This window comes from Plectropomus leopardus, chromosome 1 (genome assembly GCF_026936395.1).
Source record: "Plectropomus leopardus strain MGB_pleo_1.0 chromosome 1, ASM2693639v1, whole genome shotgun sequence".
NCBI classification, from domain to species: domain Eukaryota; kingdom Metazoa; phylum Chordata; class Actinopteri; order Perciformes; family Serranidae; genus Plectropomus; species Plectropomus leopardus.
Genome location: NC_142176.1, coordinates 10704538 through 10716986, shown reverse-complemented (window position 1 = coordinate 10716986; position 12449 = coordinate 10704538). Strand labels below are relative to the sequence as shown.

Sequence of the window (12449 nt, the reverse complement as noted above, 5' to 3'; positions counted from 1 at the left end):
ATATGCATGAATGTCAACATTTATTTTTACAAATATAATAATAAACAGCAGTGGTCTGTCTGAGCTGCATGCTTTAAATCCACAATTCCTTTCTTTTCCAGTGAATTATGGCATGTCTGTTCTGCATTAAGGAATTTCATTTCCTTGTCGATTACTATTCTGACTGACAGCTGTGTAACCTGGGGGAATCCACCATATGTAATAATTTGCTGCCATCACGTGGTAAAGGCATGTTACTGCCTTCAAGTAGTTTGGCTCAGGTATTGCCAATGTATTTAAAATTTTCTTATTTTTTCAAGACTTTTGGCTCATTTTCTTTCAACAAAACTTGTAAAACGAAGGGCATACATACTCTAGTGCTGCATTTTTCAGAAAGACTTACTAATGAGCTGTAGGTTTTATTCTATAAGACAAAGAGATAAAACATAATCACCCCTCTATGAAACTCTTTTGTACGATAAATGCCTTAATTCATATTCATATTGTTGGTAAGGATTTTAAGATAGCATAAGGCTGCCTTAGAGGTAAGAGAATATTCACCATATGTACAGGTTTATGGTACAATTTGGACACCCCAAAGTAGAGAGCTATCACAGAGGTCAACCCCTTGTTTGCACACTACACTACTACCCTAAAATACAAAGCACTGAAAGGAAATGAGGTTAAACTTTGCACACACACACCCTCAGAGAAACCCTGCACACATGACCAATCACACAGCTATTAGCATGCTCACACTGATGGAACACAGTATCAAAAAAAAGGGAAAATAAATTATGAGATATTACTCTTTTTCTTTCTTTTTCTGGTAAACTGATACAAGGCAGAATCAAAAACATAATGCTGTAATGTACAGTAGTAATTGTTAAATAAGTTTCGAAAACATATCACTTTGGTAATAACATTAAGAGCCAGGTGGACCTGTGGAGCAGCATGAGTAACTTGTAGTCCATATGTTGACATGGTGATGTTTGGATGCTGCTGCTGACTGTGTTTGTCCTGCTTTATGTGATTGGTAGACTGTGTAATTGAATTCCCCTCTGGGACAAATAAAATAATCTGACTCTGAATAAGAGGGCATACTTAAACCAAAATTTTTCAAAACAGAGTAGAAATATTTTTCTTTTATATTATATAATGCAAATAAAATTGAAATATTTGTGAAATGTGTGTCTGTAACCTCATTGTGTTATTGTCTGTTTTTTTGGTTTGTTTTGTTTTTTGTTAGCTTTGTTTGTTGTACGACTAGGATAGGTATTCTTGACATATTACACTTTTTAATCTTCAGTATGACCAAAAATTTCAATGTATTGCAGATAAGGAATCTTGTATATTTATTTCTTGCAATATATAAGTCCCCTCAAGCCTGCCAGCCACAAGTGAATAGAAATAATTTGTCTAAATTATAAAAGCAAGAAAAAGTACGAAATGAAGATCCGTTTAGGAGCTGAAAGCTCTTACTGCTAAGCTCAGTCAAATTATCTGGCGCACGAAAATAATTTTTTTCTAGAATTTCCACCCTCTTCTACCAATAGGGGGAGGCAGAGGGCTCCTTTAGCCACGAGAATTTCCCCTTAGAGGTCCCGTGTAGGATTGAGTTGCATTTGGCAGAGAGGTTACAGATTGTAACTAATTGAAACTTCACCTGTGTGCTAAACCTGTAAAAGAACTAAGGTGGGTGATGCAAAAACAAAGCTCTTAGGTAGCAAAAACACAACCATTCTTATTCCCACAAAGAGACACAAAGCAGCAACATACACAATATTACCTCACAGAGACACAAAACAACCGCAAGGAGACTCTAAATGACAACAAAGAGACACAAAATTACACAAAATGGCATTGTCACCTAAAAAAAGAACAGAAAAACTACAAGGGGGACTCAAAATTACCACCAAGAAACACAAAACAATCAAATGGACACTTAAAATGATCACAAAAAGACTCGATACTTCCTCAAGAAGACACACAAGGAGACTCATAATGACCACTAAGAGACACAAAACCACAAATAATACATAATATTACCCCAAAGAGACAAAACAACCACAAAAGGTCTCAAAATGACAATAAAGATAAACATGGCATTTAAATACAAAAAATATCTGAAAGAGACACAAAAAACCCACAATAAGACTCAGAATGAGAACAAGTCACAAAATTACTTCCAAAAAAACAACACACACACAAACAAACACAAGGAGACTCAAAATGACAAAAAAAAGAGTCAATATTTTAAAAAAAAAAATCACTAAAAGAAGTGATTGGTAACAAATGAATGAATGATTTTATTTTTGTGTCATGCCACTACTGTGACCCATCCCATATGACACTAATCAACAAGAAAATCAAGTAGCAGTGCTTGGTGATTAAGAGACACTGAGCAGCACTGGTGGAGGGACAGAGGACAGCCGATCTTGTCCATCAGCCACCCAGCAGCACCCTGGCCCTCCACGTCCCCATTAACACACAAAGTACATACAGATCCTGGCTTCCAGTCCATTTTAGAATCGTAACAAAAAAAGATTCTAAAATCTTAAAATTTATTCACAAATCAATTACATTATGATAACAGAACTAAAATGATCCACTTGGCCAAATTAACTTAAAGAGGGTCAGCTTCTGAATTGAGACATTTTATTTATTTATATTTTAGCCTCTATTATTAAAATATTTTAGCTTCTGGGATCAACAACCAAAAGAGCGCAGCTACCAAGGTAGCACTTCACTTTTCCAGATATTGACACCCCTACCAACTGCTATTATAAGCCCCTATTAATAAGATATTTTAGGTTCAGGGTTCAACAACCAAAAGAGCGCAGCTACCAAGGTAGCACTTGACTTTTCTAGGTGTTGACACCCCTACCAACCCCTATTGTGAGCCCCTATTAATAAGATATTTTAGCTGGGTTCAACAACCAAAAGAGTGCAGCTACCACAGTAGCACTTCACTTTTCCAGATGTTGCAACCCCTACCAACCCCTATTGTAAGCCCCAATAATAAGATATTTTAGCTTCAGGGTTCAACAACCAAAACAGCGCAGCTGCCTAGGCAGCACTTCACTTGTCCAGATGTTGACACCCCTACCAACCGCTATTATAAGCCCCTATTTATAAGATATTTTAGCTTCAGGGTTCAACAACCAAAAGAGTGCAGCTACCAAGGTAGCACTTCACTTTTCCAGTTGTGGACACCCTTACCAACTGCTATTGTAAGCCCCAATTAATAAGATATTTTAGTTTCAGGGTTCAACAACCAAAAGAGCGCAGCTACCAAGGTAGCGCTTCACTTTCCAGATGTTGACACCCCTACCAACCCCTATTGTAGGCCCCTTTTAATAAGATGGGGTGCAGGGCCTTTACATGTCTGTGCTCAGGGCCCCAAAATGATAATAACCTATCTATGCTGTGTGGAGTTACAAATATCAGATGACCCTTGCTAATGTCTACTTTCTGTTTGTTTATCTTCAGGTGCCATGTAAAGTGCAATCTCTGCACTATATCACTATATGGCTGTGTGTGTGTGCATAGACTGTGGAACACAGCTATAGAATGCTGGGGAGTTCCGTGGCTGTAATGTCACATTCCGGCCTCTTCAGTCACATTATGCATACTGCCAAGACAGTCAGAGGCGTATCCAGGGAGTGGCAGAGGGTGGCACAGGCACCCCTGAAATCTGATTGGCCACCCGAGGTGCGGCCTAATTATGACCGGCTATCTGTCCAGCCAGCTTGAACTGTTTAAAGAGTGAATTGAATTATTGTTTAAAGGTGCAATATAGCCTAAACTCTGACAGGCAGTATTGTGTCAGAGTAGTGTCTGGTTTGACTTATTTTCCATTCAAATAAATTGATCAAACTGTTGAAAAGTTTGTTCACACAGGCTTATTTTATTTTTTTTGTATTTTAATTGTGCTGGCACTTTAAACATGCTATTGTACTATTTACTTCAGGGGGAACAATTTCTGTAATAAAGTAAGGAAGCGTTATTTGACTTATGTGTGGTGTCATTCTGATTGGTAGGTCTATTTATCATTTAAACTCAACCATAACCAGGAATGTAAGACACTACAATAGGGCTGCACCTAACGATTATTTTTTTATTGATTAATCTTATGTCTAATCTTAATCGTTTATTTTTTTGATTAATCGATTAATCTATTATCTATTAATCTATTTTTTTATTGATCTAACTATTTTTGTTATTACTCAATAAATATAACAACAAATTTACCAAAAATAACATTTTAAAACTTGTCATACACTGCAGGGCATTATTCCCCAACAAAAATAGCCCAGTCTTAACTGGTGATCTGTGTTTTACAGTCTGATATAAAGTGTCAGAAATAAAATTAATGCAAGAGCTTGTTCCACTCAAGTAAAAGTAATGTAATGCAATCTACATTTAGCAATTCAATAGCAAATTAGATAAAATAATGTAACATTCAAGTCACTTTTAGGAATAGTAACAAAACAGTTATTCTTTGTTACAGTAACAAACCTCAACAAAACAACAAAACATCTCACAGTAAAATTAGTGCAATTGGAGTGAATGAGTGCTGTATTTTCATATTTATAAGCGCATATTCCACTCATTTAAGAAGTTATACAAGCTCCTGCACAGCTGACAACCCCGTCCTGTAAATGTTTCAAAATAAAATGCATTGTATCAGCAACTGATTGCATTATGTCCAGACACACAGTCAGATGGCTTTTGTTTTGAAAGGGAAGCAAGGAAGTTGAGGCAAAACAAACATCTTTATATTTCCTCATTTCTGTGACAAAGAGACTTCAAACTACGGTATAAAGTGGTATTGTGTCAACAAACTTGAGCGTCACGCGTAAAAAAACGGCGAGCCACCGTTTCTCCAGATGTGCTGCAGCTGACACGCAGCTCAGACGCGCTTGACAAGCGCTGCTCGGGCGAGCAGTGTGCACGCTCTAACTTGATACACGAGCGCCAAAACAAAAAACAACACGCTCGGTGTTGCTCGCGCTGTCATTACAAGCGCTGTCATTACAAGCGCTGTCATTACAAGCGCTGTCATTGCGCTGTCATTACAAGCGCTGTCATTACAAGCGCTGTCATTACAAGCGCTGTCATTACAAGCGCTGTGTAAAACGGTGCGACGCGTAGACGCACGTTACGTGCATCGACGTATTCACGTAATCGATTATGTCGACGCGTCGCCCCAGCCCGACACGGGTGTGCCCACAGCAGCACCCATATTTCATGCAACTCCTGCATAAATCAGTGCAAAAGGTAGCAAAACACAACCATTCTTATTCCCAGGTGATTAAAAACTAATGAAAACATAGGCCACTAATACTTATGAATATTAACTTCCAATTTATCCCCATAAATCCTACACACTAAACCTTTAAAAAACAAAAACAAAACATGGTGTGATTACATAATTTTGCACCAAACCAAGAGAAATTGGTATAGATAGTTCCATATTATGCAAAAGACATTTAATAATGAACAACTAACCTACATGGCGTAACCATGAATAGCCTCTCTCCCAGCTGGTAATAGCCTTTTATCTGGGGGAAGTTATGACTGTTAGCTGCTATTATGCGGTCCTCGGATTTTTTTTGACAGCGAAAAATCATATCAGTACCATAAAAACAACAATAACAGAAATTAAAATAAATCTTATCTTACATCAAAAGTTAAAAAAGGGGGGTGGGGGGTACTAGGATTTCCACCAATACTCTGAAATATCTTACATCCCAGCTGTACAGTCGTAACTATGATACACAGGCATTCAAGCGCTCTGGTTAGAAAAAAATATGAGTGCTAGAAGTAAAAAGGCTGTTTTTTCATGTACACTTGGCTCGACTTACCTACAATACATCCATGACTTGGCCTGAATAACAACTGCGTCATCAATGTTGTAACGCTAACGTTAGCTAACTAGGTTAAAGTTGTTATCCTGGGATGCTTTATAGTTAAAAGCCTGCTTGCCTGCTACAGCTAATAATGCGTATACTTAAACGCGCAAGTATTCTAAGTAAATAATAGCTACTGAGAACAAAGTAACGAAATATATATACACATTTTACCGTCAATTGTTGACACAGATTCAATATTTTTCCTCCATTTCTGCTTCCGTTAAACGTCACGCAAACGTCACAACTCGGATATTATGGACATTTCCGAATTGCCCGCATCTTAAAAACGACTTCGGACAGCCGTTCATGTGTTCGTAAATATGGTGAATGCGGTAAATGTGGTAAATGTGGTATTTCCGATGAGTAATTCCTCCCAAAGGTGTATGCCACCTACCTGTCCTGTTTCGCTCCGGTCTGGTTACAGGAAGCGCCCACGACCATGGTAGTTTAAAACAGGACCCGACTAAACTGGTTTAAGGCAGTTTAAAGTCACGTCTTTGATGTGAAGCACAGGTGAAAGCACTCACCTGGTCACTTTTTATCAGGAAGGAGGTATCCAGGTTCACCAGCTAACGGCTCCTGCTGTCTTACCGTCGGCAACACTCAGAAGTGAAGAGCAACACTAACAGCCTCAGACCAAAACGGCCTGTGAATGGAGCCTACATTTTCCCCATGCTATCATCCTCCAGTCCTTCATCAGGTAGGCCTACAAGCAAATTCTTCCCTTTCAGTGTTCATAGAAGAGTATCTCAATATTATACTGATATTTTACAGTTTATAACTGATTTGAAGTTATTTCAGTTATTTCAAAAACATAAAAAAGAGTACCTGTCTAATGTAGTAACTTCAGTGTCCTCTGAAATGTCCAAATTGAATCAAAATCAGTTCAGTATAGTTCAGAGCTTTTATTGTCCCTCAAAGGGAAATTTGATCTGCAGTTGGTGGTACAAATTAAAATAAAATAAAACCAAGCTTGATTAAAAGCAATCCTGATAAACAGTCACATTTTAAGTAAAAGTGTCAATAAAAGTAATCTAAAAGTGTCAGTAAAAGGAGTAAGCTCGGTCGACCGTTAAAAAAAGTAATTGAGATATAGAAATGTCAGTTTAAGGAGTGATCACACATTTCCAACCATAAAAAGTCTTAAAGTGCCTAGGAAAACAGTGCACAAAAATTGATAAAATCAGCCCAATGACAGTTTAAATATGCAGACTTCTGATTTAAAACATACATTTTGAGTTTTGAAACTATCAGAAATGGATTCAGCATCCTTAATAACCCCCCAAACTACCCAGATAATGCAAATGTATTTAAATTAGACATATTATACTGCATCTGGCAGTTTCTTAATGTTGGGGACCCATACTAGGCCTATTTATTTATTACATAATTTTGGGGTAGTCAACAATTCTGGGTTGACTTCACTGTAAGTAAACCAGAACCTCCCCCACATTTCCCCACTGCACTATCATCCAACAAGATTTATACAATAGGCTACTTAAAAACACATTGTTAATATACCTGATAAATGTGAAAAAATACATTGTGTAAAACTGCACTGGCTTCTTAAAGGTCCAGTGTTCAGAATTTAGCAGCATCTATTGGCAGTCATGTAGGCTAATATTCATAACAGTGTTTTCATTAGTGTCTCATCACCTAAAAATAAGAATAAGAACCTACACGCTTGGCACACACGAGGATTTGGTTTCCATTAGCAATATCACTTCTTGATACCACTTAATCTGACACACTGGACCTTTAAGTTCAGTCTATAAAGGTTCAGCTAATACATCACTAAAACTTTGACTTTGACTTGACTTTCAAAGATGAACAGGACTACCAACCCTCAAGGCATCAGATAAAATAATCTACATTGGGCTCAATTCATTCTTAGCCAGTTGAACTAAGGGCTTGTCATTTTGCCAATTCATGTTTACAGATTTATGAAGATTATGTCGTTATCACTCACTTCTCAGGCTGAATTGGCAAGCCTTTCCAAACAAATAAGGGTCTGAAGGCCACAACTGAAAGCCTTTAATTGTCTGTTTATAATAGCTGTCAAAACATTAATGACTTTGTTTATGTGATTCATTGATTTCAAGAAATTATCAACAAGGCCTTTGGTAAGTGAAAAACATGAATCTTGTGCAATATGGAAATATTTACTTCATCATTTACTCCAATTTCACATTTTTGTGTTGTTTACAGCAAATGAAAGCCACGTCATATAGACTTTCTCATAATGTGTAACTTGTACACATAAAGCAAAAATGTATACAAAAAGTAGCACTAACATACATTCATCTTTAGGCTTCCATAGTTATGGATCTTTACAAGCTTGTAAAACTGATCTTTCATGCTCTTTAAATGCTTGAAAAACTATTTTAATATGTCATCCAATTGTATTCAGCTTGCAAGCTCTCCACAAATGATAAACCTTATAAATGCAATGCTTGAAAAAACAATTGCAGCAAAAAGATTTGCCATCAGATTTCTGGACACCTGAACCTCTGCCAGGAGGCCTCTCATCCTCTAATATATTTGTACATGGATTCGCTTCCTTTGTTTATTAATCCTGTTGACACACATCTCTGCTCAGCTGAATCCCTCATGATTCATTCAGACTCTAAGTTAAGTATGAGGCGGCATTATTCTGTAAGTCATTATCTATCAATCCGCTCTGCAGATGAGTGTTACAGCAGACAAAACCAATTAATCTGATGGAACCAACCACTGTGCCACGGGCTCAAGATGTTACCTCGACTAGGAAAGATGTGCAAACCTTTGGAAAAATCAGTAAGCTCCTGTAGGGACCCCCGTGTTTAGGCCCCTCTGCTTACTCACGGTTTAGAAACCACATTACACTAACAGTCAAAGCAATGACTAATGTTGCAGACTAAATGCTGCTTGCATCGACAACTTAAAAACTGCAGTGTAAAAACTATTTTATGATTGAGGTAAAGCTGACATACAGGGTTCAAACATCCCATGCAGCATCTCAGAGGCTTAACTGTACCATCATTCAGTGACTAATGTTTCGCTTGACCCCAATAGCTACAAATGTCTCACCTTAAAGGGTAACGTCGCAATTTTTCAACCTGGATCCTATTTGTGCCGAAGTGAGTAATGGAACAACAGCTTTTGAAATTGGTCCAGTATTGAGCGAGACCGCTGCAGTGTAATCCCTTCGGGCAATGTCAATTTACGTCCACTAAAAGTTTTTTTTGTGCTCTGATTCTCAGATTATTATTCTTACTGTCTAACAACATTATGGAAAGGATCACTACATAAAGGGAACTTTTGTCAAAGAATAAGAACATTTTTGTTTAACAAGACACAGCCCAGAACTCAGTCTGGTGTCTTTGGTGATGGTGATTTCAGGGCTGTTTCTGGTTAAACAAAAAGGATCTAAGTCTGTAACAGAAAGATCAACTGCTGTGGGATCCTGTTGTCAAGGAACTAAAAGTAACAATTTGAGCCTGTCAGTGGCAAAAATAAGCAAAATTAACACTGATGGTGGATAATTGTCCTGATTACTGTTTACATTGCAGCCTGACTTGCCGCTGCTGATTGCAGCCCTCTTGCTTAATACTGAACCATTTTCAAAACTGGTTGTCTCCATTAGTCACTTAGCAATCTGCAACATCACAACTAGATGCCACTTAGAGCTGCCTTTATGAGCTGAGGTAAACACTCACTACCAATCTGTAAATCTGTTGTTAAACTAGAAATGGGCATCGCAACAAATCCACATCACACAACTTCCACAACGAGTCTGCAACTGCTATTCTATTGAGCTTTGCAACAAATTAAAATTAAGCACAACAAAATTATTTCTTGAATTTAAGCCTATCCACAGGTGGAGCTGTGTTTCTGTGTGCTGAAATACTTTAAAACTAATTTTTGTATTTTTTTTTTCATTTTTCAGTGTTGCCAACCAGCTGACAGCAGCGAAAGAGTAAGAGAGATAAGAAGGATGGAGGAGAAGCAAGCAGATGATATGTGAGAAAGGTATGTGGCCAGATTTTAATCCAGATCTACAGTGTATGGCATGCACCAAAACCAACGCAACCACCAGAATAGCCAAGATCTTATTTAGAGTCATGATTCCCCTTTAGTACCACCCCGAGCTCTCTCTCTCTCTCTCTCCCTCCTTTCTACCCTGTCTGAGCCCCCCTCCCTTTCAGATCCTTTAACACTGGCCCACCGCATGATTTCCCCTCGCAGAAATTGTTGCTCTAGTGGAACATTTAATGCACAGGGGCTCAAATTTCGGCTTCCCCAGTGCACAGCACAGTGTTCCAGCCAGCCACAGTCTGCACACAAACCACTTCCTCTATCTGAAGCAACGTGAAGAAGAAGAATAGGGGAGGGGGGCACGAAAGACCATGAAGTAAAAGATAGAGGCAAGCAAAGCAGCTGATAGAGGTCATAGAAATAGCAAGCAAGGAGTGACCATGATTGAGATCAATCAGTCTTGTGTATTTTGCAGTAGCACACACTGCATCAGCATGTGCCTCTTCATGTAGGTTATGCATAGCTCAACCATGAGTAGACAGTTCCACAGTTTATTCACTCAGCACAATGTATCGCCCCAGTCTCGCCTTCTCTTTAAGTCATTTTCCACCAGCTTTTAATTCCTCCAAGTCTTTTCTCCAGTTATGTTTCCTTTCCCGGAGCCTCATTTGCTCTATTTTTTCACCTGCCGGTCATTGGAGCAGATTTACGCAGTCCTCTGATGGAAAAAGGCCCCCATCCCTCCTAAACTCTCACTGATTCATCCCAGTGTCAAGGAGAGATGCCTGTAAATGTAATGCTGTTATAATGTTGTTTTAACTTTAAAAAATTGCATTACCTCTCTTCCTGCTTCTTTAAATGACCTTGCTAACCCTGTTGTTGAGTTAGAGATTTATAAAAGTAATAGATAATGCAATTAATATGTTTTGAGGAGAGAGAGACAAATCAGTGATTTAGGGCTTAGTGTGTCTCCCCCTTTTGGAAAAAGACCCACACTGAGTAACCAGACACACACATATACATTCTTTCTTTATTCCAATCTCTTTGTCACTGTGTATCTGTCTCTTCTCCTCGCTCTCATACACACTCACCACACACAGAGTCTGGAAAACAACACACTCACATTAAGTCAATGACAGCAGTACAAAGGCCTAACATGTGGTAGCAGTTAAGCAGACCTTTGCAATCAAATAGACCTAAAATGAAGAGGAAAAAATACTGGAAACATAGCACACAACCTCTTGTCAAATATATGTACAATAGGGAAAATAAGAAACTTTTACCCCATGTGCTTTGAAAGTAAAAACTGATTCCCTACTCAAGTTCACTCATTTTCTCTTTACAATCGCCAAAGACAATATATTTGGCTCTCGTAAACGTCAGTAAGCAAGGGGAAAACACATTCAAAACTTATAATTCTCAGAGGATCATTCAGTTTACTGATTGAATGAGTCAGTTTGGCACACTCTGCACATTTAAATATTCCTTTGGTCAGCTCGGTCCCCATCGGTAAATATGAAGTGCCTTTTATGTTTATTTGGTTTCCATTAGTGGTACCACACTGGCACTTGACACATTTCTGACAAGTTTCTTTATATTTTATGGCTTTGTTGTGCTGTGAAGGTGCTGAGGCAGGTATATATATATGTATATATATATATATATATATGTATTCCACAGAAAATTTAGACGTAAAAAAATACGTCTTTGTTAATAATCACCCATGATTGATGAGTCAGTGACATTTAAATACCCAATTATTGCCTTCTTTTTTAAGAGAAACCATAACTTTTGCTAAAAATCTTCACAGTCCCATTTGCGTTCACAGGGGATGGGAATCACCAGAGGTCCCACGACACAATATTATCATGATACTTAGGTCAGAATACAATTTTATTACAATTTTAAACATGTTGTTAATGTTTATATAATAAGATAAAAAAATCAGTCTGTTTATCTCACTTAAGTCATTTTAATTGCAGCAAACTGTAACCCGTGGACTGAAAACACAATTGATGTTATTATTCTATATACCAAAAGTTTACTTTGTAATATCTATAATTTTTATGGTGAAAAAATAGACAATTTGTGTCTGTGTGGCAACGAGATATTGCTACTCAAAAATATTGAGATACTATGCTGTACTGATATTTTCCCCACCGCGAACATCCACCCTTTCTATCCTCCATCACTATAAGGACACGTTAATTATCTCCACTAGGAATAAGCCTGCAGCGTTTGCTGTATGTGTTTGTGCGAGTGTGTGTATCTGTTTGGATCAACCAGCAGAATATTTTTTCTGCACATTTCTGACTGTATGCTCAATAATCTCTGTTGGTTGCAGTGATTTATTGTTGGAAAACCTGTTTTATATCTTTATTGACTGCCGACTCCTCACTCCTCTTAACTGGTCTGTAGGAGCTACAAGTTTTTCGGAAATCAAACAAACCTTGCCGTCCGTTGCAGGCCACATTTTTGCCTTCATCGTGGCTCATAAACTGACATCTATTGAAATGTTTGATCTTATTTTGAACT

At 37.9% G+C, this 12449-nt stretch overlaps 1 protein-coding gene across 1 annotated transcript in view; it reads left to right on the top strand.

Moving 5' to 3' along the window:
* Nucleotides 1-6168: 6168 nt before the first annotated feature.
* The window catches only part of itga11a (integrin, alpha 11a), a 95547-nt gene continuing 89266 nt past the window's right edge, over nucleotides 6169-12449 (top strand). The window contains exons 1-2 of the mRNA XM_088075129.1: nucleotides 6169-6597; nucleotides 9826-9908. Of these exons, the coding sequence (XP_087931255.1) occupies nucleotides 9893-9908 (16 nt within the window). The 5' untranslated portion in view covers nucleotides 6169-6597; nucleotides 9826-9892. The remainder of the gene's footprint in view (nucleotides 6598-9825; nucleotides 9909-12449) is intronic.